Source organism: Heterodontus francisci, chromosome 3 (genome assembly GCF_036365525.1).
Source record: "Heterodontus francisci isolate sHetFra1 chromosome 3, sHetFra1.hap1, whole genome shotgun sequence".
Lineage (NCBI taxonomy): Eukaryota > Metazoa > Chordata > Chondrichthyes > Heterodontiformes > Heterodontidae > Heterodontus > Heterodontus francisci.
The window spans coordinates 169,298,851-169,325,291 of NC_090373.1; the positions used below are offsets into that span (position 1 = coordinate 169,298,851).

General features: G+C 43.6%; 1 protein-coding gene across 1 annotated transcript in view; it reads right to left on the reverse strand.

Moving 5' to 3' along the window:
• LOC137353302 (myelin and lymphocyte protein-like) overlaps positions 1-23,980 on the reverse strand; it is a 50,195-nt gene extending 26,215 nt beyond the window's left edge. Inside the window, exons 1-2 of the mRNA XM_068019434.1 lie at positions 23,891-23,980; positions 1,794-1,961 (exon numbers count right to left, since the gene is read on the reverse strand). Coding sequence (XP_067875535.1) covers positions 1,794-1,961; positions 23,891-23,980 — 258 coding nt within the window. The remainder of the gene's footprint in view (positions 1-1,793; positions 1,962-23,890) is intronic.
• Positions 23,981-26,441: the final 2,461 nt, after the last annotated feature.

Below are 26,441 nucleotides of genomic sequence, written 5' to 3' on the forward strand. Positions count from 1 at the left end.
AATGATATGTCATGCCACCAATGTGTTTCTTAGCAGTTTCTATCTTGTAATGCAAGAAAATTTGTTTTATATTCTCACATTCTCTTGAAGTGCTGCTCACTGGGACATAAGTGTTGACCACTTCCATTTAAAAGATAATAAACATAGAAAGCTTGCAAATTATACACCACTTTACTCACATAATTATGCCCCAAAAAAGCCATAGAAATCTATTTATCACCTGTACATTTAGCAACAACTTTGTAGAAAATCAGAATGTTTACAGTGCAGAAGGAGGCCATTCAGCTTGTCTTTTCTGTGCTGACTCTCTGTAAGAGCAACTCAGCTAGTCCCACTCCACTGCCTTTTCCCCATAGACCTACAATTTTTTTCTCTTCAGATAATTATTTGATTCCCTTTTGAAAGCCATGATTGAATCTGCCACCACCAAACTCTCAGGCAGTGTATTCCAGACCCTAATCACTCGCTGCGTTAAAAAGGCTTTCCTCATCTCACTGTTGGTTCTTTTGCCAAAAACCTTAAATCAGTGTCCTCTGGTTCTTGACTATTCTGTCAACGGGAACAATTTCTCTCTATCTATTCTGTCCAGATCCCTCATGATTTTGAACACCTCTATCAAATCTCCTCTTAATCTTCTCTAAGGAGAACAGGCCCAGCTTCGCCAATCTATCCACGGAACTGAAGTTCCTCATCCCCGGTACCATTCTTGTAAATCTTTTCTGCACCCTCTCCAATGCCTTCACATCCTTCCTAAAGTGCAGTGCCCAGAATTTGATATATACTTCCAGCTGAGGTCAAACCAGTGTTTTAGAAAGGTTCACCATAACCTCCTTGCTTTTGTACTCTATGCCTCTGTTTATAAAGCCCAGGATCCTGTATGTCTTATTAACTGCTTTCTCAACCTGTCCTGCCACCTTCAACAATTTGTGCATGTATACCCCCAGGTTCTTCTGCATCTGCATGCACTTTAGAATTGTATCCTTTATTTTATATTGCCTCTCCTCAGTCTTCCTACACTTCTCTGCATTAATTTCAGTTGCCATGTGTCCGCCCATTCCACCAGCCTGGCTATATCCTCTTGAAGTCTATCACCATCCTCCTCACAGTTCATAATATTTCCAAGTTTTGTGTCATCAGCAAATTTTGAAATGGTGCCCTGAACACCCAAGTCTACGTCATTAATATAGATCAAGAAAAGCAATTAATTTAGATATATTTGTAAAGAATTTTTGATGAGTTGTCATGATACAATCTGGCCTACGGTTGTTGAATTATAGGAGAAAAATCAATCTCTGTCACATACAGCCACTACCTGGGCTGTCAATGACCATGGAGATGTAGCCCAGCATGGGCAGCATTGCCAACATTTGTGATTTTGTTGATGATTGGTTGGAGAGCAATTTCAATTCATCCCACCCTGCATGAACAGGGCTGGGAGAGGCCTTTGCAATTGAGCCTTCAGTTTTACCAACTTGTTCTTGATGGAAACCAGTTTAGTCACCACTTTTTTTCCCCTGTTATCACTAAGTGCGTTCTAAGGACATGTGGTAGAGTCTATGATATGAATCATTTTTGAGTATTCTACCGTGCTGGTCTGAAATATCAAATAAAGTAAAGCATTCCAGTTTGTTAACTTGAGCTTTAAGCTGAACACATCATCATTAGGGAAACCATTAAAAGATTATAGAACAGAAAATGATGCTTATGTTGCTGAAGTTAGAATATCGCTACAGATTTGCAATGGGGACTGTTCTGTTGCCTAATAGGGAGCTCATAGAAGGTCATAGACATACCACTGCAGTCCATGCAGATGAACTGTTCTGAGCTCCAGCCAGGTACAGTATGAGCAGTAATGTAGTTGTAACAAAGCAGAAGACCGAAACAAACATCACCCAGCCTTGATCCGCTGCAAATGAAACTCGAGAAGAAGCCACAAGGATCCAAACCAGGCCACCAAAAACCTAGAAAGACAAACACAAAAAAAAAGTTGTAGTTAGATATATAATGCCTACCCGGTCTGGCCCACACGTTGGGCTGGATTTTGTTCTCCTCCAGGTGTCGGGTTCCGTGGCAGGGTGGGGTGCCTGAAGATGGCTCCGGATGAGGCCGGCACAGACCTCGACACTGTGAGACCCCTCCCCAATCCTCATGATGGCAGCGAGGCTCCGTGGCGCCCCCTCCCCCCAACGCCACTGGGCGCTGGGACCTCAATTAAAACATTCAAATCAATAACATGAATACATTTAAATAGACTTACCTGCCATCTTGAGGGCCCACCACAATCTTCAGCGCAGCGGCCAGCACTCCCGTGCCTTCGAATTCCCGTCCAGGGAAACACGGCACCGCACTGGTAGGGAGCAGGGAGGAGGTAGGATTTTCTGTGTGGCAGAGGGGACATGGTAAAATAAATGTAATGGGTGTAGGGGATGGTGGGAAGGGTTGACCTTTAAACTTTGTGCAATTTGTGGGGGGAAGGTCAGATGTAAAAGGTAAGTGTTTGCGGGGGTGATGGGCAGATAGTTACTGTAATTGGAATTGCAGGGTGGGAAAGGGGCGTTATAGATTAATTTGTTTAATTATAGGGGATTACGTCTTTAAAAATTTAAATGTGCCGGCCAGGCTGGCTGCCCTTCAACAATTTGTGCACATATACCCCCAGGTTCCTCTGCTTCTGCACCCACTCTAGAATTGTATCCTTTATTTTATATTGCCATTGCCAGCAACAGCAGCCCGCACCCTCCACGTGATTGGGGGCAGGCCACCCCAGCAATTTAAATGATCCGCTGCGCGGGAGATTGTGATAGCTTGTTGGCGCGTGACCCGTGCGGGCGGTCTGCCATTTTTTGAGCCCGCCGCCGAGATCGGTGACGAGCTCTTAAAATCCAGCTCGTTATTCCAATTCCTGATTCTGTGATAATTACACAGAATTCCCTTTGGCGTTGCCTGGCAAGTCGCCTTCAGAAACTGCTAAGAAGTCCAGTAATACTAATACCATCATGGAGCACCATCCTTCACTACAAGCATTGCAGAGGTTTAATGTTCACCCTGTCCAGAACAGTAAAACAAGGGGTCACTTGAAAGGGCTAAGTTCAAAACAAATCAACAGAAACAATATTTTAGTGAACAAGTGGTAAAGCTCAGGAATAGACTCCCTAGGGGCACAGTGGAAGCACTTAGTATTCATGCAGTTAAATGCAAAATTAGATTTCTTTCACAAAGCAGCATTTTGGGATATAGTACATGAGGAATTTTACTTTACCTGACCTGCTGCAGGGAGACTGGTAGAGTGCTGGGGAACCTAGAAGTTAGAGTTCCCCAGCACACTGAGGAGTTTTAACTGCATAGTGTGGGTGACCTCACTGACAGGTCCTCACCCGGAAGCCAGTCTGATTGGCAAGCTTAGCTTCCAGTCAAGCGTGCAGCAGTCTGGAGGAGGCCGCAGGACCAGGTAGTTCTGCTCCCTGACCAAGGTGGGATAGGGTGGGGTGGAGCATCTAATCCCGGATTCCTGGGAGCGGTGGGATCTGGTCCTGGTCCTGGAGGGTTCCAATCCCAGGGTACAAGCCTGGAAGGAACTTTGAAGGCCAGACAGAGAGCTGTGTTGGGTTGTCGGAGAGCTTGATGATATGAGATCAGGGGAGGGGAATTGGAGGCCTTGGTTGGGGGAGCGATTAAAGGTGTTAGTGGAGAGAGTTTGGGGGGAAATCAGAAGCCTTAGTGGGGAGAGGTTGGAGCTTCTGGGGCTGAATCAGAGGCCAGGAAGGGGAGGATGGAATCCTCTGGAGGGGGCTAGGAAATCTGAGTGAGAGCTACGAGGGGGGGATATGAGGGGATGAGATCATAAGGGTCGGCTGAGGCAGGTGGTGGTGGTGTCCGATTATGGGGCTTGTCCAGCAGGCATGCTGGATCCAGTACATAGATTCGAAAGCTCTTACCTCTTGATCCAGCAGTCCCTTGCCTCGGTTTAGCTGGTGGGTTTCCAATAGCCCAGGAAACCCAGCAGACCGGCATTAAATTACAAATGGTGAATATAAAGGAGGCACACTGCCTCATTGTAATATTTTAAGAACCAACCTACCTCCTTGGAAGTGATTGTTCACTCACCACTGCCCAGCCAATCCCTCCTCCATTAATGGGGAAGGTGACTGCCATCTTGAATAGGGGAGCAGAGAAAAATGGAGGTAAAAGCTTTAAAACGGAGGTTGGCTCGCAGTTTAAATATGAACTTAAATCACGCTCAGTCCTAACTGCAAACATTACTTCACCTTCAGCCTTGATGATAATTCAACTTCAAACTTAAATGCCATCATTGGGTCATAGAAACATTTAGCTCCTCAAGCATATTCCACCATTCAATGAGATCATTGCTGATCTGCAGCCTTATTCCATATACTTTTTTTTGCCTCAATTCCCTTAATACCTTTGCTAATAAAAATCTAAGACTCTCAGGTTTAAAATTAACAATTGATTGTGCACCATTTGCCATTTGTAGAGAAGAATTCCAAAATAATTCCAAAACACCACCTTTTATGTATAGAAATGTTTCCTCATTTCACTCCTGGAAGGTCTGGCTCTAATTTTTACACTATGCCCACTAGCCTTAGACTTCCCAATCAGTAGAAATATTTCTTCACTGCTCACCCTATCTGTTCCCCTTAATATCTTGCAAAGTTTGATCAAATCACCCCTTAACCTTCTAAGTTTCAGAGAATACAATCCTAGTTTGTGTAATAAAAGCAAAATACTGCGGATGCTAGAAATCTGAAATAAAACAGGAAGTGCTGCAAATACTCAGCAGGTCTGTCAGCATCTGTGGAGAGAGAAACAGAGTTAACGTTTTGCATCTGGGACCTTTCATCAGAACTGGCAAAGCTTGTGAAGGAATATAGTTATAATAGGCTTGATTAAGTAGAATTTGGAAATAGTGTATTATGCCTTTAGAGTTAAAGATTGAATGAATGGTTAGTTTTCAGAGCTCACTGAAATTCCCCTTTAAGATGGTAGAGTTAAACATTTCAAGGTCTTTGTTAGAATAGAATTGCTGTTACCAGGGGCTTGGGAGATAAACACACACTTTGAAATATCCTGTGTGACCTCAGTAAGAGCTAACAATAAAACTTAATTGGTTTATGGCGTTGTTGTTCAGACAGGTCGGCTCCAGAGGTTGCTGTGGGTACCGTGGAAAGGGTAATTAACAATAAATGGAATGTACTCAGGAACAAGAGAGGTCAGATAAACACAATTATGAACATTTTGACCAGATAAAAGCTCACAAACTTTAAATTCCAGTAAAGCATTAAATTAAAGACATAGATTTTAAAAGAGAACACAGGAAGGTCACATCTAATACAAAAATGATATGACACCTTAGAAATAGTATAAAAATACAACGTTCAGAAACAAACACTTAAGAGCGTTGGATCCTCGACAACACTTCTCATCCCATGCCTTATTCGGGGAATTAAGGTATAAACTTACTTGCAATTTTGATGGATATTCTAAGGTAATTTTGCTGTAACATTAGCAAGGTTAAACTTTTGGATTCTATGTCAGAAATAAGAATATGTGTTACATCTCTCAGTAATATTTGATATTGTGATATACTTATCCACTTAAGAAGTTTATTGCTTGTTAAATTCTTGAATAAATATATAAAAGTTAATAAATCATCTCATGTAGTATTCTGTATACAACTACAAGAACCCCCTCTCTGTGTCTCTTTAAGTGGAGAGATATGTATTGAAGAGAGTTTCCCAGACCCTTATAATATCTGGGATATTTATGACTTAGCCATAAAAATATTAGAAGTTGGCTATCCAAAAGATGGTAAAATTCTCTGTTGATTTTCTTTCTTTGAAGGAAAGCTAGTGCAATTCTTTGAACCCAAATAAGTATCTGAGAATTTGTTTGTTTTGAACTTAATTAAAGGAGATTTGTGGGGATGTGCTCCTGATTTGGTTTAGTCTCTACAAAGGGTTAAAGTCATAAATCACTTCAAGCTGAGAAACTTAATAGGCATTGGGCAGGTGAAATGGAAGCGGGGGTGGGGAAGAACAAAAGGGATGGTGTGTGATAGAGCAGAGGGCAGGAGAGGTTAAATCACAGAGATGTCATGGAACAATGGCAAAGGGAGTGCTAATAGTTATAGTAAAAGCCAAAGCATTAGTCCAGATAGAGTGTTAATGGCAGAATACTCAACAACTCTATCCAAAAGCAAAACCGTGAAAAAACATGTTTAAGACAGGCATATCGTTAAAAAAAATTTTTTAAAGGCAGTCATGCTCTGAAATTGTTAAACTCAATGTTGAGTCCAGAAGGCTGTAGAGTGCCTAATAGAAAGATGAGGTGCTGTTCCTCGAGCTTGTGTTGAGTTTCACTAGAACACTGCAGCAGGCCAAGAACAGAAACGTTGCCATATGGGAGCTGGGTGGTTAATTAAAATGGCTTACAACTGGAAGCTCAGGGTCATGCTTGTTGAGATGTTTTGCAAAGCAATCACCCAATCTGCGTTTGATCTCCCAATGTAGAGGCGGCTGCATTGTGAGCAGCGAATACAGTATACTACACTGAAAGAAGTACAAGTAAATCGCTGCTTTACCTGAAAGGAGTGTCTGGGGCCTAGGATGGTGAGGAGCAAGAAGGTATAAAGGCAGGTATTACACCTCCTGCGATTGCATGGGAAGGTGCCGTGGGACGGGGACAAGGTGTCAGGGGTGATGGAGGAGTGGACCAGGGTGTCGCGGAGGGAGCAGTCCCTTTGGAATGCTGACAGGGGAGGGGAGCAGAAGATGCATTTGCTGGTGGCATCACGCTGGAGGTGGTGGAAATGACGGAGGATGATCCTTTGGATGTGGAGGCTGGCAGGGTGGCAAGTGAGGACAAGAGGAACCCTGTCGCAGTTCAAGGAGGGAGGGAAAGGGGTGAAGGCAGAAGTGCGGGAAACGGGTTGGACACAGTTGAGGGCCCGGTTAACCACAGTGGGGGGGTATCCTCGGTTGAGGAAAAAGAAAGACATATCAGTGGCGCTGTTGTGGAAGGTTGCCTCATCAGAGCAGAGACATTGGAGACGGTGAAAATGGGAGAATGGAATGGAATCCATACAGGAGGCAGGGTGTGAAGAAGGTAGTCGAGGTAGCCATGGGAGTTGGTGGGCTCATAATGAATATTAGTAGACAATCTATCCCCAGCGATGGAGACAGAAAAGTTGAGAAAGGGAAGAGAAGTGTCGGAGATAGACCATGTGAAGATGAGAGAAGGGTGGAAATTGGAAGCAAAGTTGATGACGTTTTACAGTTCAGGGCAACAGCAGGAAATGTCACCAATACAGTCATCAATTTACTGGAAAAAGAGTTGGGCGAGGGGGCCTGAGTAGGACTGGAACAAAGAATGTTCGATATACCCCACAAAAAGAGAGACATAACTAGAACTCAAGCAGGTACCCATAGCAACACCTTTTATTTGGAGGAAGTGAGTGGAGTTGAAAGAGAAGTTGTTCAATGTGAGAACAAGTTCAGCCAGGTGGAGGAGGATGGTGGTGGATGAGGACTGGATAGGACTCTGTTCAAGGAAGAAGTAGAAAGCCCTCAGACCATCCTGGTGGGAGATGGAGGTATAGAGAGTCACTGTCCAGAGTGAAGAGAAGGAGGTTAGGGCCAGGAAACTGGTAATTGTTGAAATGACATAGGGCATCAGAAGAGTCATGGATGTAGTTGGGAACAGCCTGGGCCAGGGGAGAAAAAATAGAGTCAAGATAGGAAGAAATAGGTTCAGTGAGGCAGGAACAAGCTAAAACAATGGATCTAAATGGTGCAATTTGTGGATTTCGGAAAGAAGGTAGAAGCACCAGCCTTGTCAGCAGATTTAATCACAATGTTGGGGTTAGACTCAACAGAACAGAGTGCAGAAGGATTGGCCCTTCAAGTGGGGCGGGTGGCTGAACGGATGTAGTTCTGTGTATTTTAAGAATTTCGTTTCTGAACCTACTGAGATTTGATTAAGTAAATGTGCTATTTCTTTCCAGTGATTTCTCCCCCTCTCTCTTTCTGGAGGTGCTGGCCCCTGCTGGAGTATGGACCGTGGATGCTCCTAGTTCCTTTTGCCTGTACGACCCTAAACAGTGAGAGTTGGCTGGCAATTTGTGGATACTCTTTGCAGCTAAGCCCAGTCCGACCTCACTCGGTATCTTTGTGCGCATGCACACAGAAGCCCTAGTTAATCTCCGTGCCCTCATCACCTCCCCACCCCATTCCTCGCCCAGGGCACTGAGGCTAATTGTTGCACTGTGACGGTTTGAGCTGAGATCAGCTGACTCCATGCAGAGTATGAATCGAACCTGGGACCACCTTGTCTGTAAGTGGGAGGGGGCAAGCAGGCTTACCGGCATGATGCCGTTGTGAAAAGGGCTCAATGAGTTTAGAAGATTAAGGGGTGATCTAAATGAGGTTTTATAATGTTTAACGAAGCTAATAGAGTAGATGGAGAATAACTGTTTTCTTTGGTAGGGGGTGTCCAAAGCAAGGGGACGTAACCTTAAAATTAGCTCCAGGGGACCCGGGTTCGATTCTGGGTACTGCCTGTGCGGAGTTTGCAAGTTCTCCCTGTGTCTGCGTGGGTTTTCGCCGGGTGCTCCGGTTTTCTCCCACATCCAAAGACTTGCAGGTGATAGGTAAATTGGCCGTTGTAAATTGCCCCTAGTGTAGGGAGGTGATGGGGAATATGGGATACGATAGGGTTAGTATGAATGGGTGGTTGTTGGTCGGCACAGACTCGGTGGGCCGAAGGGCCTGTTTCAGTGCTGTATCTCTAAATAAAAAAATAAAAAAAAAAATAAATAAGTTCAGAGGGAGACAGGTTAGAGTGAGTGAGAGGAGCAGAGAAATTGAGACAGCCGATGTCTCGCCGACAGTTCTCAATGAAAAGATCAGAAGTGGGTAACAGGCCAGAAGGAGGAGTTCAGCTGGAGAGAGAATACTGGAGGCGGGTGAATGGGTCTGTCCTTCCCATCTCTGATGCTGAACAATCTGTACTTAACAAAGGACTCCGTTTTATCCTTTACGTCCATTCAATGAATTTCGTGCTCGGCACGACATTGAGCTTTTCTTCCATCGCCTTCACCTCCGGGCTCACTTCTTTGGCCAGGGGTCCTCCCCCCGACCAGCAGACATAGGAACATAGGAACAGGAGTAGGCCATTCAGCCCATTGAGCCTACTCCGCTATTCAATAAAAGATCATGGCTGATCATCCACTTCAATGCCTTTTTCCCACACTATCCCCATATCCCCTTATGTCATTTGTATTTAGAAATCTGTCAATCTCTGCTTTAAACATACTCAATGACTGAGCTTCCACAGCCCCCTGGGATAGAGAATTCCAAAGAATCACAACCCTCTGAGTAATGAAATTTCCCCTCATCTCGGATCTAAGTGGTTCCCCCTTATTTTGAAATTGTGTCCCCTGGTTCTAGACGCCCCAACCAGGAGAAACATCTTACCTGCATCTACCCTGTCTATCCCTTTAAGTATCTTGTAGGTTTCAATGAGATCACCTCTCATTCTCCGAAACGCAAGAGAATACAGGTCCAGTTTCCCCTTTCTCCAATCTGTCTTCATAGGACAGTCCCGCCATCCTGGGAACAAGTCTGGTAAATCTTGGTTGCAATCCCTCTATGGCAATAATATCCTTCCTAAGGTAAGGGGACCAAAACTGCACACAGTACTCCAGGTGCAGTCTAACCAAGGTTCTATACAATTGAAGCAAGACTTCACTACTCCTGTACTCAAATCCTTTTGTGATAAAGGCTAACCTATCATAAGCCTTCTTAATTGCTTGCTGCATCTGCATGTTAGCTTTCAGTGACTTATTGACAAGGACACCCAGGTCCCTTTGTACGTCTACATTTTCTACTCTCTTACCATTTAAGAAATACTCTGCACATCTGTTCCTCTTACCACAGTAGATAACCTCATATTTTTCTACATTATATTCCATCTGCTACGTTCTTGCCCACTCATTAAGTCTTCCCAAATCTCCTTGAAGCCACTTTGCATCTTCCTCACAACACACATTCCCACCCAGTTTTGTGTCATCCGTGAACTTGGAAATATTACATTTGGTCCCCACATCCAAATCATTGATATATATTGTGAACAGCTGGGATCCAAGTACTGATCCCTGTGGTACCCCACTAGTCACAGCCTGCCAATGTGAGAATAACCCATTTATTCCTACTCTCTGCTTTCTGCCTGTTAACCAATCCTCAATCCATGTCTGTATATTACCTCCTATCCCATGTGCTTTAAATTTGCTAACCAACCTCCTGTGGGGGACTTTATCAAAGCTTTTTGAAAATCTGAGTATACCACATCCACCAACTCCCCTTTATCAATTCTGTGAGTAACATCCTCAAAACATTCTAACAGGTTCATCAAACATGATTTCCCATTCATAAATCCATGTTGACTATGCCCAATCAGATCCAAGTGTCCATTGATCACATCCTTTAGAATAGATTCAAGCATTTTCCCAATGACTGATGTAAGGCTAACAGGTCTGTCAATCCCTGTTTTCTCTCTCCCTCCCTTCTTAAATAGTGGGGTGACATTAGCGACCTTCCAATCTGCAGGAACCACTCCAGAATCTATAGAATTTTGGAAGGTAATCACCAATGCATCCACTATCTCCATAGCTACCTCTTTCAACACTCTGGGATGTAGCATATCAGGTCCTGGGGACTTATCAACCTTCAACCCCATTAATTTCTCCAATACAACCATCTTAATAATAATTTCCTTCAATTCCTCATTCCCCCTAATCCCTTTGATCTCTAATTCTGGGAGATTTCTTGTATCTTCCTCAGTGAAGTAGACACAAAGTAATTATTTAGCTTCTCTGCCATTTCTCTGTTCCCCATTATAAATTCGCCTGTAAAGGACTGTCATTTGTCTTAGCTAAACATTTCCTTTTTACTTACCAATAGAAGCTTTTACAATCCATTTTTATATCTTTTACTAGCTTACATTCATATCCTATCCTCCCTTTCTTTATCAGTTTCTTGGTCCTTCTTTGCTATATTCTAAAATCCTCACAATCCTCAGCTTTACCACTATTTCTGGCACCTTTATAGGTCTTTTCTTTTAATCTTATACAATCCTCAACTTCCTTTGTATTCCACGGTTGACTGCCTTTACATTTGGGGGTTTTGTGCCTTGAAGGAATGTATAGTTGCTGTAAACTATGTAATATTTCATTAAAGACTATCCATTGTCTGTGTACTGTCATATCTTCTAATGTATTTTCCCAATCCACCTCAGCCAATTTGCCCCTCATACCTTCATAATTTCCTTTGTTCAAATTTAACATCCTGGCTTCAGATTGAACTACCTCACTTTCAAACATAATGTAAAATTCTGTCATATTATGGTCACTCAACCCTAAAGGTTCTTTTACAACAAGATTATTAATTAGCCCTTTCTCATTACATAACATTAGATCTAAAATCATCGGTTCTCTAGTTGGTTCCTCAACACACTGCTCTAGAAAACCATCCCTAACACACTCCAGAAACTTGTCCTCCACAGCATTAGTGCTCATTATGTTTACCCAGTCTATATACAGATTGAAGTCACCAATGATTACTGTATTACCCATGCCACATGCTTCTCTAATCTCCTGATTAATGCCATACCCCACACTACCACTACTGTTTAGTGGCCTATAAACAATAACTACCAATATTTGCTGCCCCTTGCTGTTTCTTAGCTCCACCAAACAGATTCCATATTTTGTTCTTCCAGTCTGAGATCCTCCCTTACTAATGTATTGATCCCATCCCTTATTATCAATGCAACACCACCTCCTTTTCCTTTTTGCTTGTCCTTCCTAAATGTTGAATATGCTTGAACATTCAGTTCCCAGTCTTGGTCACCCTGCAGCCACATTTCTGTTATGGCAATTCAATCATACCCATTTACCTCTATTTGTGTCTTTAGGTCATCTGCCTTGTTGCGAATGCTGCATGCATTCAGGTAGAGTGGCCTTAACCTTGTCTTCTTGACATTCTGCATTCTAAGCCTTGTTGATGCTTGCCTTTGTTTCGCCTGCCTTCTAATGTCACTTGCTACTTTTCTACCTCCTGTTACCAGCTTTACTTCCTTCCCATTTGAGCTAACCCTCAGGTTCGCATCCCCCTGACTAGCTACTTTAAACCCTCCCCAACAGCACTAGCAAATCTCCCTGAGAGGATGTTAGTTCTGGTCCTGTTAAGGTGTAGCCCATCCATCTTGTACAGGTCCCACCTGCCCCAGAACAGGTCCCAATGCCTCAGAAATCTGATACCCTCCCTCCTGCACCATTTCTCCAGCCACATGTTCAATCGATCAATCCTCCTATTCCTATGCTCACTAGCACGTGGCACTGGGAGTAATCCTGAGATTACTGCTTTGGAGGTCCTGCTTTTTAATTTCCTTCCTAACTCCCTAAAATCTGCTTTCAGGACCTCATCCCTCTTCCTATTTATGTCATTGGTACCAATGTACCGTGAGATAGAGGTACAAATAAGTAAACAGATTATGGAAAGATGTAGGAGCAACAGGGTGGTGGTGATGGGAGATTTTAATTTTCCCAACATTGACTGGGATTCACTTAGTGTTAGAGGTCCAGATGGAGCAGAATTTGTCAGGAGCATCCAGGAGGGTTTTCTAGAGAAGTATGTAAATAGTCCAACTCGGGAAGGGGCCATACTGGACCTTGTTTTGGGGAATGAGCCCGGCCAGGTGGTTGAAGTTTCAGTAGCGGACTTCTTTGGGAATAGTGATCACAATTCCGTAAGCTTTAAAATACTCATGGACAAAGACGAGAGTGATCCGAAAGGAAGAGTGCTAAATTGGGGGAAGGCCAACTATACCAAAATTCGGCAGGAGCTGGGGAATGTAGATTGGGAGTAGCTGTTTGAAGGTAAATCCACATGTGATATGTGGGAGGCTTTTAAAGAGAGGTTGATTAGCGTGCAGGAGAGACATGTTCCTGTGAAAATGAGGGATAGAAATGGCAAGATTAGGGAACCATGGATGACAGGTGAAATTGTGAGACTAGCTGAGAGGAAAAAGGAAGCATACATAAGGTCTAGGTGGCTGAAGAAAGACGAAGCTTTGAAAGAATATCGGGAATGTAGGACCAATCTGAAACGAGGAATTAAGAGGGCTAAAAGGGGTCATGAAATATCTTTAGCAAACAGGGTTAAGGAAAATCCCAAAGCCTTTTATTCATATATAAGGAGCAAGAGGGTAACTAGAGAAAGGATTGGCCCACTCAAGGGCAAAGGAGGAAAGTTATGCGTGGAGTCAGAGAAAATGGGTGAGATTCTAAACGAGTACTTTACATCGGTATTCACCGAGGAGAGGGACATGAAGGATGTTGAGGTTAGGAACAGATGTTTGATTACTCTAGGTCAAGTCGGCATAAGGAGGGAGGAAGTGTTGGGTATTCTAAAAGGCATTAAGGTGGACAAGTCCCCAGGTCCGGATGGGATCTATCCCAGGTTACGGAGGGAAGCGAGAGAGGAAATAGCTGGGGCCTTAACAGATATCTTTGCAGCATCCTTAAACACGGGTGAGGTCCCGGAGGACTGGAGAATTGCTAATGTTGTCCCCTTGTTTAAGAAGGGTAGCAGGGATAATCCAGGTAATTATAGACCGGTGAGCCTGACGTCAGTGGTAGGGAAGCTGCTGGAGAAGTTACTGAGGGATAGGATCTATTCCCATCTGGAAGAAAATGGGCTTATCAGTGATAGGCAATATGGTTTTGTGCAGGGAAGGTCATGTCTTACCAACTTAATAGAATTCTTTGAGGAAGTGACAAAGTTGATTGATGAGGGAAGGGCTGTAGATGTCATATACATGGACTTCAGTAAGGCGTTTGATAAGGTTCCCCATGGTAGGCTGATGGAGAAAGTGAAGGCGCATGGGGTCCAAAGTGTACTAGCTAGATGGATAAAGAACTGGCTGGGCAACAGGAGACAGAGAGTAGCAGTGGAAGGGAGTTTCTCAAAATGGAGACGTGTGACCAGTGGTGTTCCACAGGGATCCGTGCTGGGACCACTGTTGTTTGTGATATACATAAATGATTTGGAGGAAAGTATAGGTGGTCTGATTAGCAAGTTTGCAGACGACACTAAGATTAGTGGAGTAGCAGATAGTGAAGGGGACTGTCAGAGAATACAGCAGAATATAGATAGACTGGAGAGTTGGGCAGAGAAATGGCAGATGGAGTTCAATCAGGGCAAATGCGAGGTGATGCATTTTGGAAGATCCAATTCAAGAGTGAACTATACAGTAAATGGAAAAGTCCTGGGGAAAATTGATGTACAGAGAGATTTGGGTGTTCAGGTCCATTGTTCCCTGAAGGTGGCAACGCAGGTCAATAGAGTGGTCAAGAAGGCATACGGCATGCTTTCCTTCATCGTACGGGGTATTGAGTACAAGAGTTGGCAGGTCATGTTACAGTTGTATAGGACTTTGGTTCGGCCACATTTGCAATACTGCGTGCAGTTCTAGTCGCCACATTACCAAAAGGATGTGGATGCTTTGGAGAGGGTGCAGAGGAGGTTCACCAGGATGTTGCCTGGTATGGAGGGCGCTAGCTATGAAGAGAGGTTGAGTAGATTAGGATTATTTTCATTAGAAAGACGGAGGTTGAGGGGGGACCTGATTGAGGTGTACAAAATCATGAGAGGTATAGACAGGTTGGATAGCAAGAAACTTTTTTCCAGAGTGGGGGATTCAATTACTAGGGGTCACGAGTTCAAAGTGAAAGGGGAAAAGTTTAGGGGGGATATGCGTGGAAAGTTCTTTACGCAGAAGGTGGTGGGTGCCTGGAACGCGTTGCCAGCGGAGGTGGTAGACGCGGGCACGATAGCATCTTTTAAGATGTATCTAGATAGATACATGAATGGGCAGAAAGTAAAGACATACTGACCCTGAGAAAATAGGCGACATGTTTAGATAGAGGATCTGGATCAGCGCAGGCTTGGAGGGCCAAAGGGCCTGTTCCTGTGCTGTAATTTTCTTTGTTCTTTGTTCAATGTGGACCACGACCTCTGGCTGTTCACCCTCCCCCAGAAGGATGTCTTGCAGCCACTCTGTGACATCCTTGACCCTGGCACAGGGGAGGCAACATACCATCCTGGAGTCATGTTTGCTGCTGCAGAAATGCCTGTCTGGTCCCCTGATTATCGAATCCATTATCACTATTGCTGTTCCACTCTTCCTCCCCTCCTATGCAGCTGAGTCACCCGTGATGCTGCGGACTTTGCTCTGGCTGCACTCTCCCAATGAACCACCATCCAGACTCATTCTATTCGCCTTTTTGATTATTTTTGTACCTGTTGATGACATTTTAATGATCTATATACCTGGACCACATATCTTGTTGGACGTCCACAGTTCTAGCTTTTCACCATTGTTAGAATTTGGGGTATCAGAGTCAATTAACCCTTTAACCCTTCAAGTTCTGAAATGATTCCAAGTGATAATCTTTATTGGTGACAGTGGTTATACTTCATTCAGTATAAGTGGTATCAAAGCACAATAGTATTACCAATTCACTCTGGGTAGAAGCGTGATCGTCATGTAGCTACTCCCTAGTCGTGCCCCAGGTACTGTCGCGTCTATCAATGCAAAACCGAATATCTCTACAATCTCTGCACTCAGGGGGATCCCTTCTTATACTTTCTTTTCACAGCAAAGCCTATGGAGACCAATTTAACCCAATCATTACCTTGTTATTATTTGAATGGCACAATTACAAAAGATGTCATTTAACCTTCTGCTTGCCCAAGCCAGGTCAAACTCTCAAGAACACTGGCTTCCCACACTCAGACTTTTCTCAACTCAAACATTCCAAAGCCAACCATGACTAAAGCAAGAAAAGCATTGTTGTCTTGGTACTCGGCTATTTTATCTCGACTCTCTGCACATCTGCTCCTCTGAGATTCTACTAAGGTATTTAACTTCTAGTGCTCATGCAGCAGGCTGCCTCTTTGCACCACTCTGCTAGATTTCTGCTGACATTTATCTTTTTACAATGTTCCCTTTCAAAACTGTCGAGGTCCAAAACACTTGGTCAATCAAAGTCCAAACCAAAATTCCCCCTCAAGTCGCCTCTCAGCCTTGTTTACCCAGGGTGTATTACAAGCCAGATTAAAAATATAGTTCAGTATAAGATAATATAACATTTACGTCAATTTCCATTAATTAGTAAGACAACGCAATCTCGGGATTTTTCAGGATTCTTACACCATTTGGAAAGTAGCCTGTTCTATCTTTTTTAGGTCTAAAGTGGATGACCTCACATTTACTTCCTTTGAAATTCATTTGCCATAGTTTTGCCCTTTCACTCAATCTATCAATATCTCCTTGTAATTTTAAACTTCCATCTAAACTGCTTGCAATACCTTTCTTTGTGTCATTGCCAAATTTGGTTATGTGATTATCTGTCCCATCATCTCAATGCACCAAGGCTCCTTAGACAGCACCTTCCAAACCCGTGACCTCTACCAACTAGAAGGACAAGGGCAGCAAATACATGGGAACACCACCACCTGCAAGTTCCCCTCCAAGTCACACACCATCCTGACTTGGAACTATATCGCTGTTCCTTCACTGTCGCTGGGTCAAAATCCTGGAAATCCCTTCCTAACAGTACTGTGGGTGTACCTACCTCACATGGACTGCAGCGTTTAAGAAGGCAGCTCACCACCACATTCTCAAGGGCAGTTAGGGATGGGCAATAAATGCTGGCCTGGCCAGCGATGCCCACATCCCATGAATGAATTTTTAAAAAAATCATTAATCAATATCGTGAATAGTTGAGGCCCTAACAAAGATCCTTGTGAAACACCACTGGTCACATCTTGCCAATTGGCGTACTGCCCATTATCTCTACTCTCTGTCTCCCCTTGCTCAGCTAATTTCCAAACTAAGTCAATAATTTACTTCAGTTCCATGGGTTTCAACTTTACCGCTTATGAGGAACTTTATCAAATCCCTTCTAAAAGTCCATATAAATAACATCCCTGTCCACTGCTTTAGTCACATCTTCAAAAAATACTATCAGGTTGATCAGGCATGCAAATCCATGCTGGCTACCTCTGGTCAACAGAAAATTTTCAAGGTGTTCAGTCATTCTATCCTTAATTATAGACTTTAGTAATTTCCCAACAGCAGATGTTAGGATAACTGGTCTATTATTCCCTGGATTTCCTCTCTCAAACTTCTGCAGTGTTCTTACACACTTCTTTTAAAGTCCTGGGATGGAAACTATCTGGTCCTGGTGACTTGTCACTCTTTAGTGCCATTATTTTCTTAATTACTGTTATTTTGCTTGTGCTAATTCTGGTGAGTTCCGATCCCGAATTCAATATGAGTTTCCTTGAGATGTCCAGAATGCTGATCTCTTCCTCAACTGTAAATACTGACGCAAATTATTCAACATGTCCACCATTTCCTTATTTTCATTGACAATATCACCATTATCAGTTGTCAAGGAGCCCACATTACTCCAGACCACCTTCTTTTTCTTAATATACTTGTTAAAAGTTTTTCTGTTGATTTTGATATGCCTTGCAAGTTTCTTTTCAATACTCCCTTTTGGTATCTCTTAACATCTATTTTGCCATCCTTTGCTGTTCTTTGTATCTATCATATTTGCCAAGATCTGTACTTTTTCTATTTTTGTATGTTTTTCATTTAATGTTGCCTTTTATCTCATTAGTCATTCATGGCCATCTTTTTTGGCAAGCAGAGTTCTTGCCCCTTATGGGTATAAACTTGTTCTGTATCTCAAATTCTTTTTTGAACACCTCCCACTGATATTCTGTCATTTTACCTGCTGCAGTCCTCCTCCTGCTCCCCCAGTATGGACAGGCTCCTCCTCCAAGTGCCATGGTCCACATCTTGACTCTCCTTCTGACAGTCTTTATCCTTATCCTCACAGGTGGCAGGTACATTGTACCTGTTGGATAGGATCAGTTTCTGTAGATCCTCATTCTCTATCCCATCTTGGTTCCCTGTACACTGCACACTGGGGCAGTCATTTCAATATTTAAATAGTCAATTAATTGTGTCTTTAATCTGAGATTCTGACTTTACCAGCTAGCCCATGGGTTTCCTGAGCTAAGGTGAGAGCACAGCAGGGAATCATTGATCGATGAAACTGACAGGCTGGAAAGTCTTTAAGCAGTGAAGTTGAATAGCTGCTGGGCTGCCTATCTGAAAGGCTTGTGCCCACAGCACTTGTCAGATTTCACTGCCTCACAGGTGATTTTCAACTTTTTGGAAGTCATTTCACCTACTTTGAACTTTACTCACTTTGATCTGATCTTACCTGTTGTCAGCCTTCACTGTGGCATAGGAGCAGCTTATGTAGCTCTACCTTGGACCTCTGATGAGGAACAAGAGGAACAGCAACACCAACACAAACAGCACCAGGAGCAGCAAAAACAGTAGCAGCATGAGCTGAAACCACAGTAATAGCAACTGTCTTCTTCTCAGTCACTTAACACTCCACAGAATAGAGGGGATGGACACAGATCTCCAGCTGGAAGATGGCAATACCCCCAGTACAGGATATACAGACAGAGGATCAGCTTCCATGACATGACGGAGCAACAATTCCTCAGGAGGCTCAGGCTATCACGGCAGGTCATTGCTGACATCTGCAGTTTCCTGGAACAAGATCTCCTTCCACGTGGAGCAGGTAGGCAGGCATTGCCAGTGGCCATCAAAGTCACCTGAATTTAGCCTGTTCGGTCAGTGGGGCTGTCCTCTTCCTCCCCTCCTTAGGAAACAGAATATCCCTTTGGGTCCTTGTGTCTCCAACATCACCACCAGGGAAGACTCCAAGAAATGTGGGAGGGCAGCCTTCCCACATCTTCTTCCCATTTCTGTACTTGCAGCACCTTTGATAGGAAATGTTGGATGCAGCCGTACTGATCCCTAGCAGGGTCCCTTTAAATAAAGAGCCTATCATCATGCCTGCACTCTGATTGGTCGGGAAACCCAGAAGCGGGAGGCTAATGCCGTGGCAAAGCTTCCAGAATGAGTTTCTGACTCGTTTCTGCACTCCCCCCACCTGCACTCCCCCCGCCCTATTTCAATAATGGCATTTAGCCAGAGAGATTTCAGATGGAGACATCCATTGCAGATGTGTTCACTCGGGACACATACTCCCAAATGCTGCAATCCAGACACACAACCTGCTCTGCCATATCTTAGTCTAGATTATTTATATCTACTTTTAGTTTGTTGTAAGTTTTTTTTTTCTTTTTCTACACACTAACCTGCACTAGGCCTTAAAAACTGGACAAAAACTTTAAATACTTACTCACCCAAGCTTTCAATTCAATTGCAACCTAAAGGCCTGCTCCCCGACCCGAACCCGACGGGACCCGACGGCGTGTCAGGTTCGGGTCGGGTCGGGTCGGGTCGCTCTTCCGGGTCTGGCTTTCGGGCTCATGTCGAGCCGGGTCCGGGTCTGGATCGGGCTGGGTCGGACACACACAGCGAGAAGTGTTAAAAGTTAAAAACCTAACTGAGCTGGGAGTCCGGGACGTCAAAGAGGGAAACACTGAGTCTGCGCAGTGAGTGTCTCTATGACGGCATCACGCAGCTTCCTGCAGATTAGGAGTTGCCAGGTAGGTAAAGTGAACATTCCGGTGGTCGGATCGGGCTCGGGTCAGGTCGGGCGCAGAAAAAAGTGGAGGGACTCTGGCTGGGTCGGGCTCGGGTCCGATGTTGTTGTGTTGGGTTCGGGTCGGGTTTTTTTTCGTGACATGAGCAGGCCTTTACTGCAACCCACTTCCAAACTTAGTCACAGCCCTAATCTTATATTCACAAAAACTTCAGCTTTAATTTCAGTTTCAAATTTAAAGCTGTCTCAACTTTAACTTCAAACAGTTCTTTATCATGAACATCAGCCTCAACTAAAACTCCGTTTCACCCTCTGCCCCACCCTCACTTCAATTCCAATCTGAAACTGAGTCTCAACTTCCACATCATTCATACAGAGTCTTTGAATATTTTTAAGGCAGAGATAGATAGATTCTTGATCAGCAAGGGGGATGAAAGGTTATTGGGGACAGGTGGGAATGTGGAGAAATCAGTTCAGCCATGAACTTATTGAATGGCAGAGCAGGCTCAAAGGGCAGAGTGGCCGACTCCTGCTCCTAATTTACATGTGTGTTCGTATATATGTATGTATGTATCACGTTCAGCTTGCCACAAGTAAATAATCCCAAGCATTTTAACTGCCCACCCATCGAGCTTCTGCCGGGCAGGGAGGGTTAAACTCTCCCCCTAAATGTTAGAAAAATGGAACAAAGGGAGAGAAAAACCGTGCTGCTCAGAGCATGCGAGGCTGTGAAATTCATTTCTACTGTTAGTACTTGAGATAGAAACCAAGTCAACACTCAAGAATCGATTTGATAGGTGGATGAAGGTAAAGGTTTTGAAGGCATATGAATACAATGTGTAAATGTGATTAGAACTGTATGCTCATATGAAACATAAACACCAATATGGACAAATTGGACAAATGCCCCGTTTCCTGGTGTAACTTTTTCATACTTCTATCTATTCCTATGTATTGCATCTTGTTTGCATATTTGTAAGGAGGTTGGCAAGAGGCCAGCTAGCATGACGAAGGGTTCTGTAAATGGTCCAACTTTATTCAAATGGAAGTCAAAAAGATAACTAGTTCACACATTTCATGCATCAACGCCTTCAGAGAGATGTATTGTGACATATTTTTCTAAGAGAAGGTGTCGAAGTTTCTTTGCCAACATTAACCCTCTTCTCTTCCTGGTGCCATGAATTCCTATTGCCCAGAGTTCCACAATCACCCTCCAGGACTGTCCAACTGATCCCTTCTTCAAATGGGACTCTAAACAATCAGAGCTGGCAGGTTATTTAAGTTTGGGGAAGGGCCGGTGGAGTTGTCACTCTGTCCTAATCTAATATCCACACACACGTTTCCAGCAAAGCTGAGTAGCTAGAGATCGGTAGCAGGAATTCTGGTTTATTTCCTCCTCCCTGGCCTAAGGGTACAGAGGATAAATGTCACCTTGTTATCATCAAATTGGGTGAGGTCAGTGAGTCCAGCACAGATCAGGGGTCAAACCATAAACATTCCAGACCAAATAATTCAGATTTTTGCATCCTTTACCAACTGAACTCTTGGCTGGGGACCTCCGATTGAGTTTTAAGTACCTTGTGGATGTCATTTACTATTAAAGTTGCTGACTGGGAGACAGTATCATTTACATTCGGGGGATTGAGAGTGTTTGACTGTGGGCGATAGTGTAAAACGGGTGATATCCAATCGGCCTCCCTTTATATATCTCTCCCAGTTTACATTTACATTCCATGGAGAGATACATAAATAGGGGTTGGTCCGATGTCACCCACTTTACTCGATTGCCCAAAGTCAAACTTGCCCCAGCTCATTCTATTACTGCAGTAAGAGATCAGAGACCACAGCCTGGGCTGAATGTATAAAAAAGAGAAAGGCTCAAACAAAGGACAACTCTTCCCGCAGATAGGAGAAAATCTGCTAATAGAAACCAGCTTCGCACGTAAACATTGATAAGTTACAGCCATAGTAATCCTTCCCGCATGTTCTTTTAGTTCTTCGGTGTTGTGTTTCATTTGTCCTACAGGCTTGCTCTCAGCATCTTGTCAAACCTGCTGCTTTGCAACTGGAATTTCTTTTTTGCCAAACAATTCCCCAGGTGACATGAAATTGTTTTCAGCTGTAGGAGCTAAAGAGTTAAACAACCTTCAGCCTGGATCATGTACTTTTTGCATTCCATTATGTATTTTTAGTAAGTAAAATAGAAAGTACCTGAATGCTTTCCCCCAACAGAATAAGAATATAGTGACGGCTTATCTAGATCGATCAGTGTTTTCAAATAACCGTTTGCAATTTAAACAAACTGGGATAGAACTGTAACCTGTTGCTGCAAACACTAACACCAGAAAAAAAAGCTTTTCTTTCTTTCATAACATAGGCTCAACATTCACAAATCAGTTGAGTGAGTTCAAGAATTATTTGTAAACATTTATCTTCAACCATTTAAGTTTAGCTTTATTTACTTAGTTCGCAATAAAGTTGTTTTTCCATTTTAAACAATCCTCTCTTCAGAACATTTTTCATTCTCTATGTGGTCATTCTTTTCTCTTATTTTCCCCTATTCTTTCTCGATTTCCCTTTGTATGTGTTTCTTTGTATTAATATTGTTGCAGACTGCTTCCCTTGTCTCTCTCACTCCATCTCTCCATTTCGCTTATTTTTCTCCCTCTCTATGCTTTTCTCCCTCCCCATCACCTTTTTCCTCTGTGTTCCTCTCTCTCCCTTCTCTATTTTTCCTTGGCTTTCTCCTTTCCTCCCTTTCTATCCTCTTTGTCTTAGAGTCATAGAGAGATACAGCACTGAAACAGGCCCTTCGGCCCACCGAGTCTGTGCCGACCATTTATACTAATCCTACATTAATCCCATGTCCCCTACCACATCCCCACCTTCCCTCAATTCTCCTACCACCTACCTACACTGTGTTTTTTATTCTCCCTGCTATTTTGGTGAAAGAGTGAAAACAGGTGCTAAGTAAGTGCTGTGCGAACAAGCCATGCCTGTTTGAAAGTCTGGTTTTAGCACACAGTTTTGGACTTTAATGCTGATTACATAATTTGAACTTGCCTGGAGATGCTATATCAGACACTGCAGGTTTAGAACTCAAGTGTTGATTAGAAACAATATTCGTGGAACGGTATATGTAGCCTCCATGCCCCCACTTCCACTGAAGGCATGGAGTGCACTGGCTGACACAGTGGCACATTTCAGGATGGTGTGGGGACTGAGGGAGAGGGCGCACAGGTTTTTGGATGCAGCATCGGAGGGCCTGGTGGAGGAGGTCTAGAAGAGGATCATATTCAGAAGGGGAGGGGGAAGGATCTAACCTTGCCCTCCAGTGCCTCTTGATCCTCTCTCCTGCAGCAGCCTCATATCCACCTCCTATTTCTCTTCCAGACCAAAGGGAACTCGTCGCAAGCTGCCCATCCCTTTCGCCTGGTGACTCCTAAAAAGTGGCCAATAATATAGAGTAGCATAGATGCACCCTCTTTAGGTAAAGTTCTCAGGGAATTTTCAGAATAAATGTTGATGGAGTGTTGGTGAAGTCTTAACTGTCCCAGAAAGTCTTCCGATATCTCAAAACTCTTCATCAAAGCTCCAGCAGCAGGTGAAAGCTGTTCAAGCTGCCTTGAAGCAGTGCTGAAAATCCTCAGCAACAACTTGTTTACTCCTGTTCAGCTGGTTGCTGTTTGTAGAGGGCATTAGTTGAAGCCACCAAAATGCTCTATACATCTTTAATGAGTGGTAGCAGGCAAATAAATTGGAAATCAGCCCTTTAACAATCCTCCAAGCAGTTCAGCTCCTTTACCAAGATGTTGTTTTGTGCTAAACACAGGCTAAATTGGCCTTGCAGCTCAAGACCCCAGCTTGGCCACCTTGGAGATTCTTTAGTGCCTAAAGTATCTGGGGAAAAGCACCACCCTCTCCAGCCACCACAGTCTCTTTTATCCCTTTCTGTCTGTCTGCTCTGTTCTTGTGTGTTGCTCTCTTTCTGTATCTTTTACCTCTCCTTTCTTTTCTCTTGATATCCTTTCCTTTTGCTCACTCTTTGCCTGTGCTCTGCTTCATGTAACCTTGTTACCCATCACAGGCTCTCTATCAACATATTGGAATATCAACCATCCTGGATAAGGCACACTGCAATTTACAGTATAAATGCAAAGATACATTTTTAACAGCAGCGTAATAAAATAATGTAATGTTACTCACAAATTCACCCAACATCAGGAGCTCCGGAAATGATGTACACACTTTCCCCCCAGATGGTATGGGGCTAGTTGAAGCAGCTGGAGCTGACATGGTGTTATCTGTAGCACAAGTGATGTTTGAAAAGGGACTTCTTGGCTACTACAAGCGCAGTCACAGTTAAGAAACACTCTGAAGTTGTACTCTAGTGTGTATCAGGATTGATAAACTAGGCAGCTTGAAGGTGTGTCACTCAAACTTAATCATTCCTCACTGACTTTTCATCATTGCACCGTCACCCCCTCTCAAGTGAGACTGCAGCCAAGGGGTGGGGGTGTGGGGGGGGGTGGGGAGTGATTGTGCTAAATGTTTCTCAGGTAAGTATTTACTCAGCTGTTTTTCATTTGACTCCCCGATGGCTCAATACATGATTTCTCCATTCTGCTAGTTAACTGTGAAAGATAAAAACTGTTGAATTGAATCATTTTTTATCAGTCTGAAATGTGTGAACAGAGCATTTTGTTTTACAAGTCACTTTTGAACAGCAAATATCGCTGCATGAGGACAACTCCCTTAAATCAATAATTGCTTTCTATTCCTGTTAAGTAAACATGGTGATTGTGTCCCCGTTTCAGATGAAGCATATTTCACAGAAAGAATGTCATCCAAGCCCTCGTTTTAATCGGACATATGAGCATGGATTGGTTTTCAAGCAATTAAAGCCCATGAGTCAGTAGAAACAATGGGATGGTATTAATGGTACCAGAGCCTCACATTAATGCTAACTCCACTCCTGCACAGCAGCATTTCTGAATGGAATATAGACACTGGTGGCATAGAAACAGAACAGCTCCCAGTATTTATACCACAACACCTACAGCATCTTTTGAATTTAATTTTGTTATGTTTTAGTTGCATTTCTTTTCATACTCCCTTTTCATAGACCTGTTTTGTCCCCCTTTGCTGTTCTTTGTATCTTTCTCATATGCCAGTTTCTGCATTTCTGTGTGCTTTTTATTCCAGTTTTTTGTTGTCCCTTATCTCTTTAGTCGTCCATGGCTTGTTCTTTTTTGCTCGTTAGGGTTATAAATTGATTCCGTAAATACTTTTTCGAACACCTCCCATTGATCTTCTATCATTTTATCCATTAACAAATTTGCCCAGTTTACTGTGGACAGTGTCTGTCTCTTTCCATTGGAGTCAGCCTTACCTAAATCTAGAAACTTTCATGATTCACCGTTTCAGACAGAATGTTGAACTAATATGACATGCTCCCTGGTTAGGATGTATTGGGCAGAATTTTATCCTAACAGACGCACACGTAGCAACAGGCTTTACCGTGGCTCTTTGACTCAGCCACAGCATTAGCATCCAGCATCCAGCTTCCAGGATGCCCAACTAATCACAGAGTGTGAACTTGATGGCAACCCGCATTTAAAGGAACCCGAGCAGAGGTCAGAATGGCTGCAAGAAAAATTGATTGTGAACGATTGTGGAGGCAAGGAAATGCAAGAAAATGTGGGAAGTCTGTCCTCCAGTTGTCTGACTTTTCCCTGGAGATCATACCAGGGTTGCCGAGAGTCAGAAAGGATATGTTTGTTGTTCCCTCAGGACAGGAGGAAGAGGTCAGCCATCCAAACTAAACAGCCATGGTTGTAAATTGCAGAGTTTTATAGCAGCAGGACAGCAGTGTCAGAAAAGGTTTAATGACCTCATTAAGTCAGGAAATGTGAGAGGCATCCCACTTTCACTCTCTGACTGTCATAAAATTTTCCTACACAGCATTCCTTTGGCCAGCACAATTTGCGATCCCACATATTCATTTCTCTCCCGGCACCTCCTCAAATCTCCATCTGAACAGCTAACACCCGCATTCATCCTATTGCCATCTGGCATCCAGCCCTCACAATTACCCTCCTCAAATGTTCTCATTCCATCCTCAACACAAATTCCATTGCTCACATTCATAACTCTCTGCTTTCTCTCATTGCAGGAGGAAAATACACAACTCCAGGTAGAGGCAGAGAACTGGGCGTGGACCTGCAGACATAGGCAGCCTGACTACAGCGAAGGAGGACACTCTGGAGATCGGCAGTGTGGCGCAGTCATTAGGCGTTGGTGATGAACAGGTGGGAGTGGCCCACTGACCTGGTGACAGCATTAGATAGCACACTGCCACTTGGCACACAACTGTCACCCATGTTGAGTTGATGTCACCACTGACTAAAATGACATGATCTGCAACTATATCGAGTTTGAACCCTTTCCCCATGTTAGCACCAACTCATGCCTTTGATCTTCCACAGATCCTTCAAGGGTGATGGCAGAGCTGCAGAAGAGGAGGCCGAGTAGTCTTTAGAGGAAGGCGATCATTCTGAGGATGTACTGTCACATGACTCATGTGCACCCACTACCAGCGCAGATACACACACCTCCATGGGAATTGCAGTAGAGATAGCTGAGTTGTCACATAGTGAGGAGCACATCACATGTGAGCAGGGGCAAGTGCTGGAGATAAGGACAGCAGTGGAGAGTCCTTGTCAGAGGGCGCAGGACACTCCAAGCTCTGCTCAGC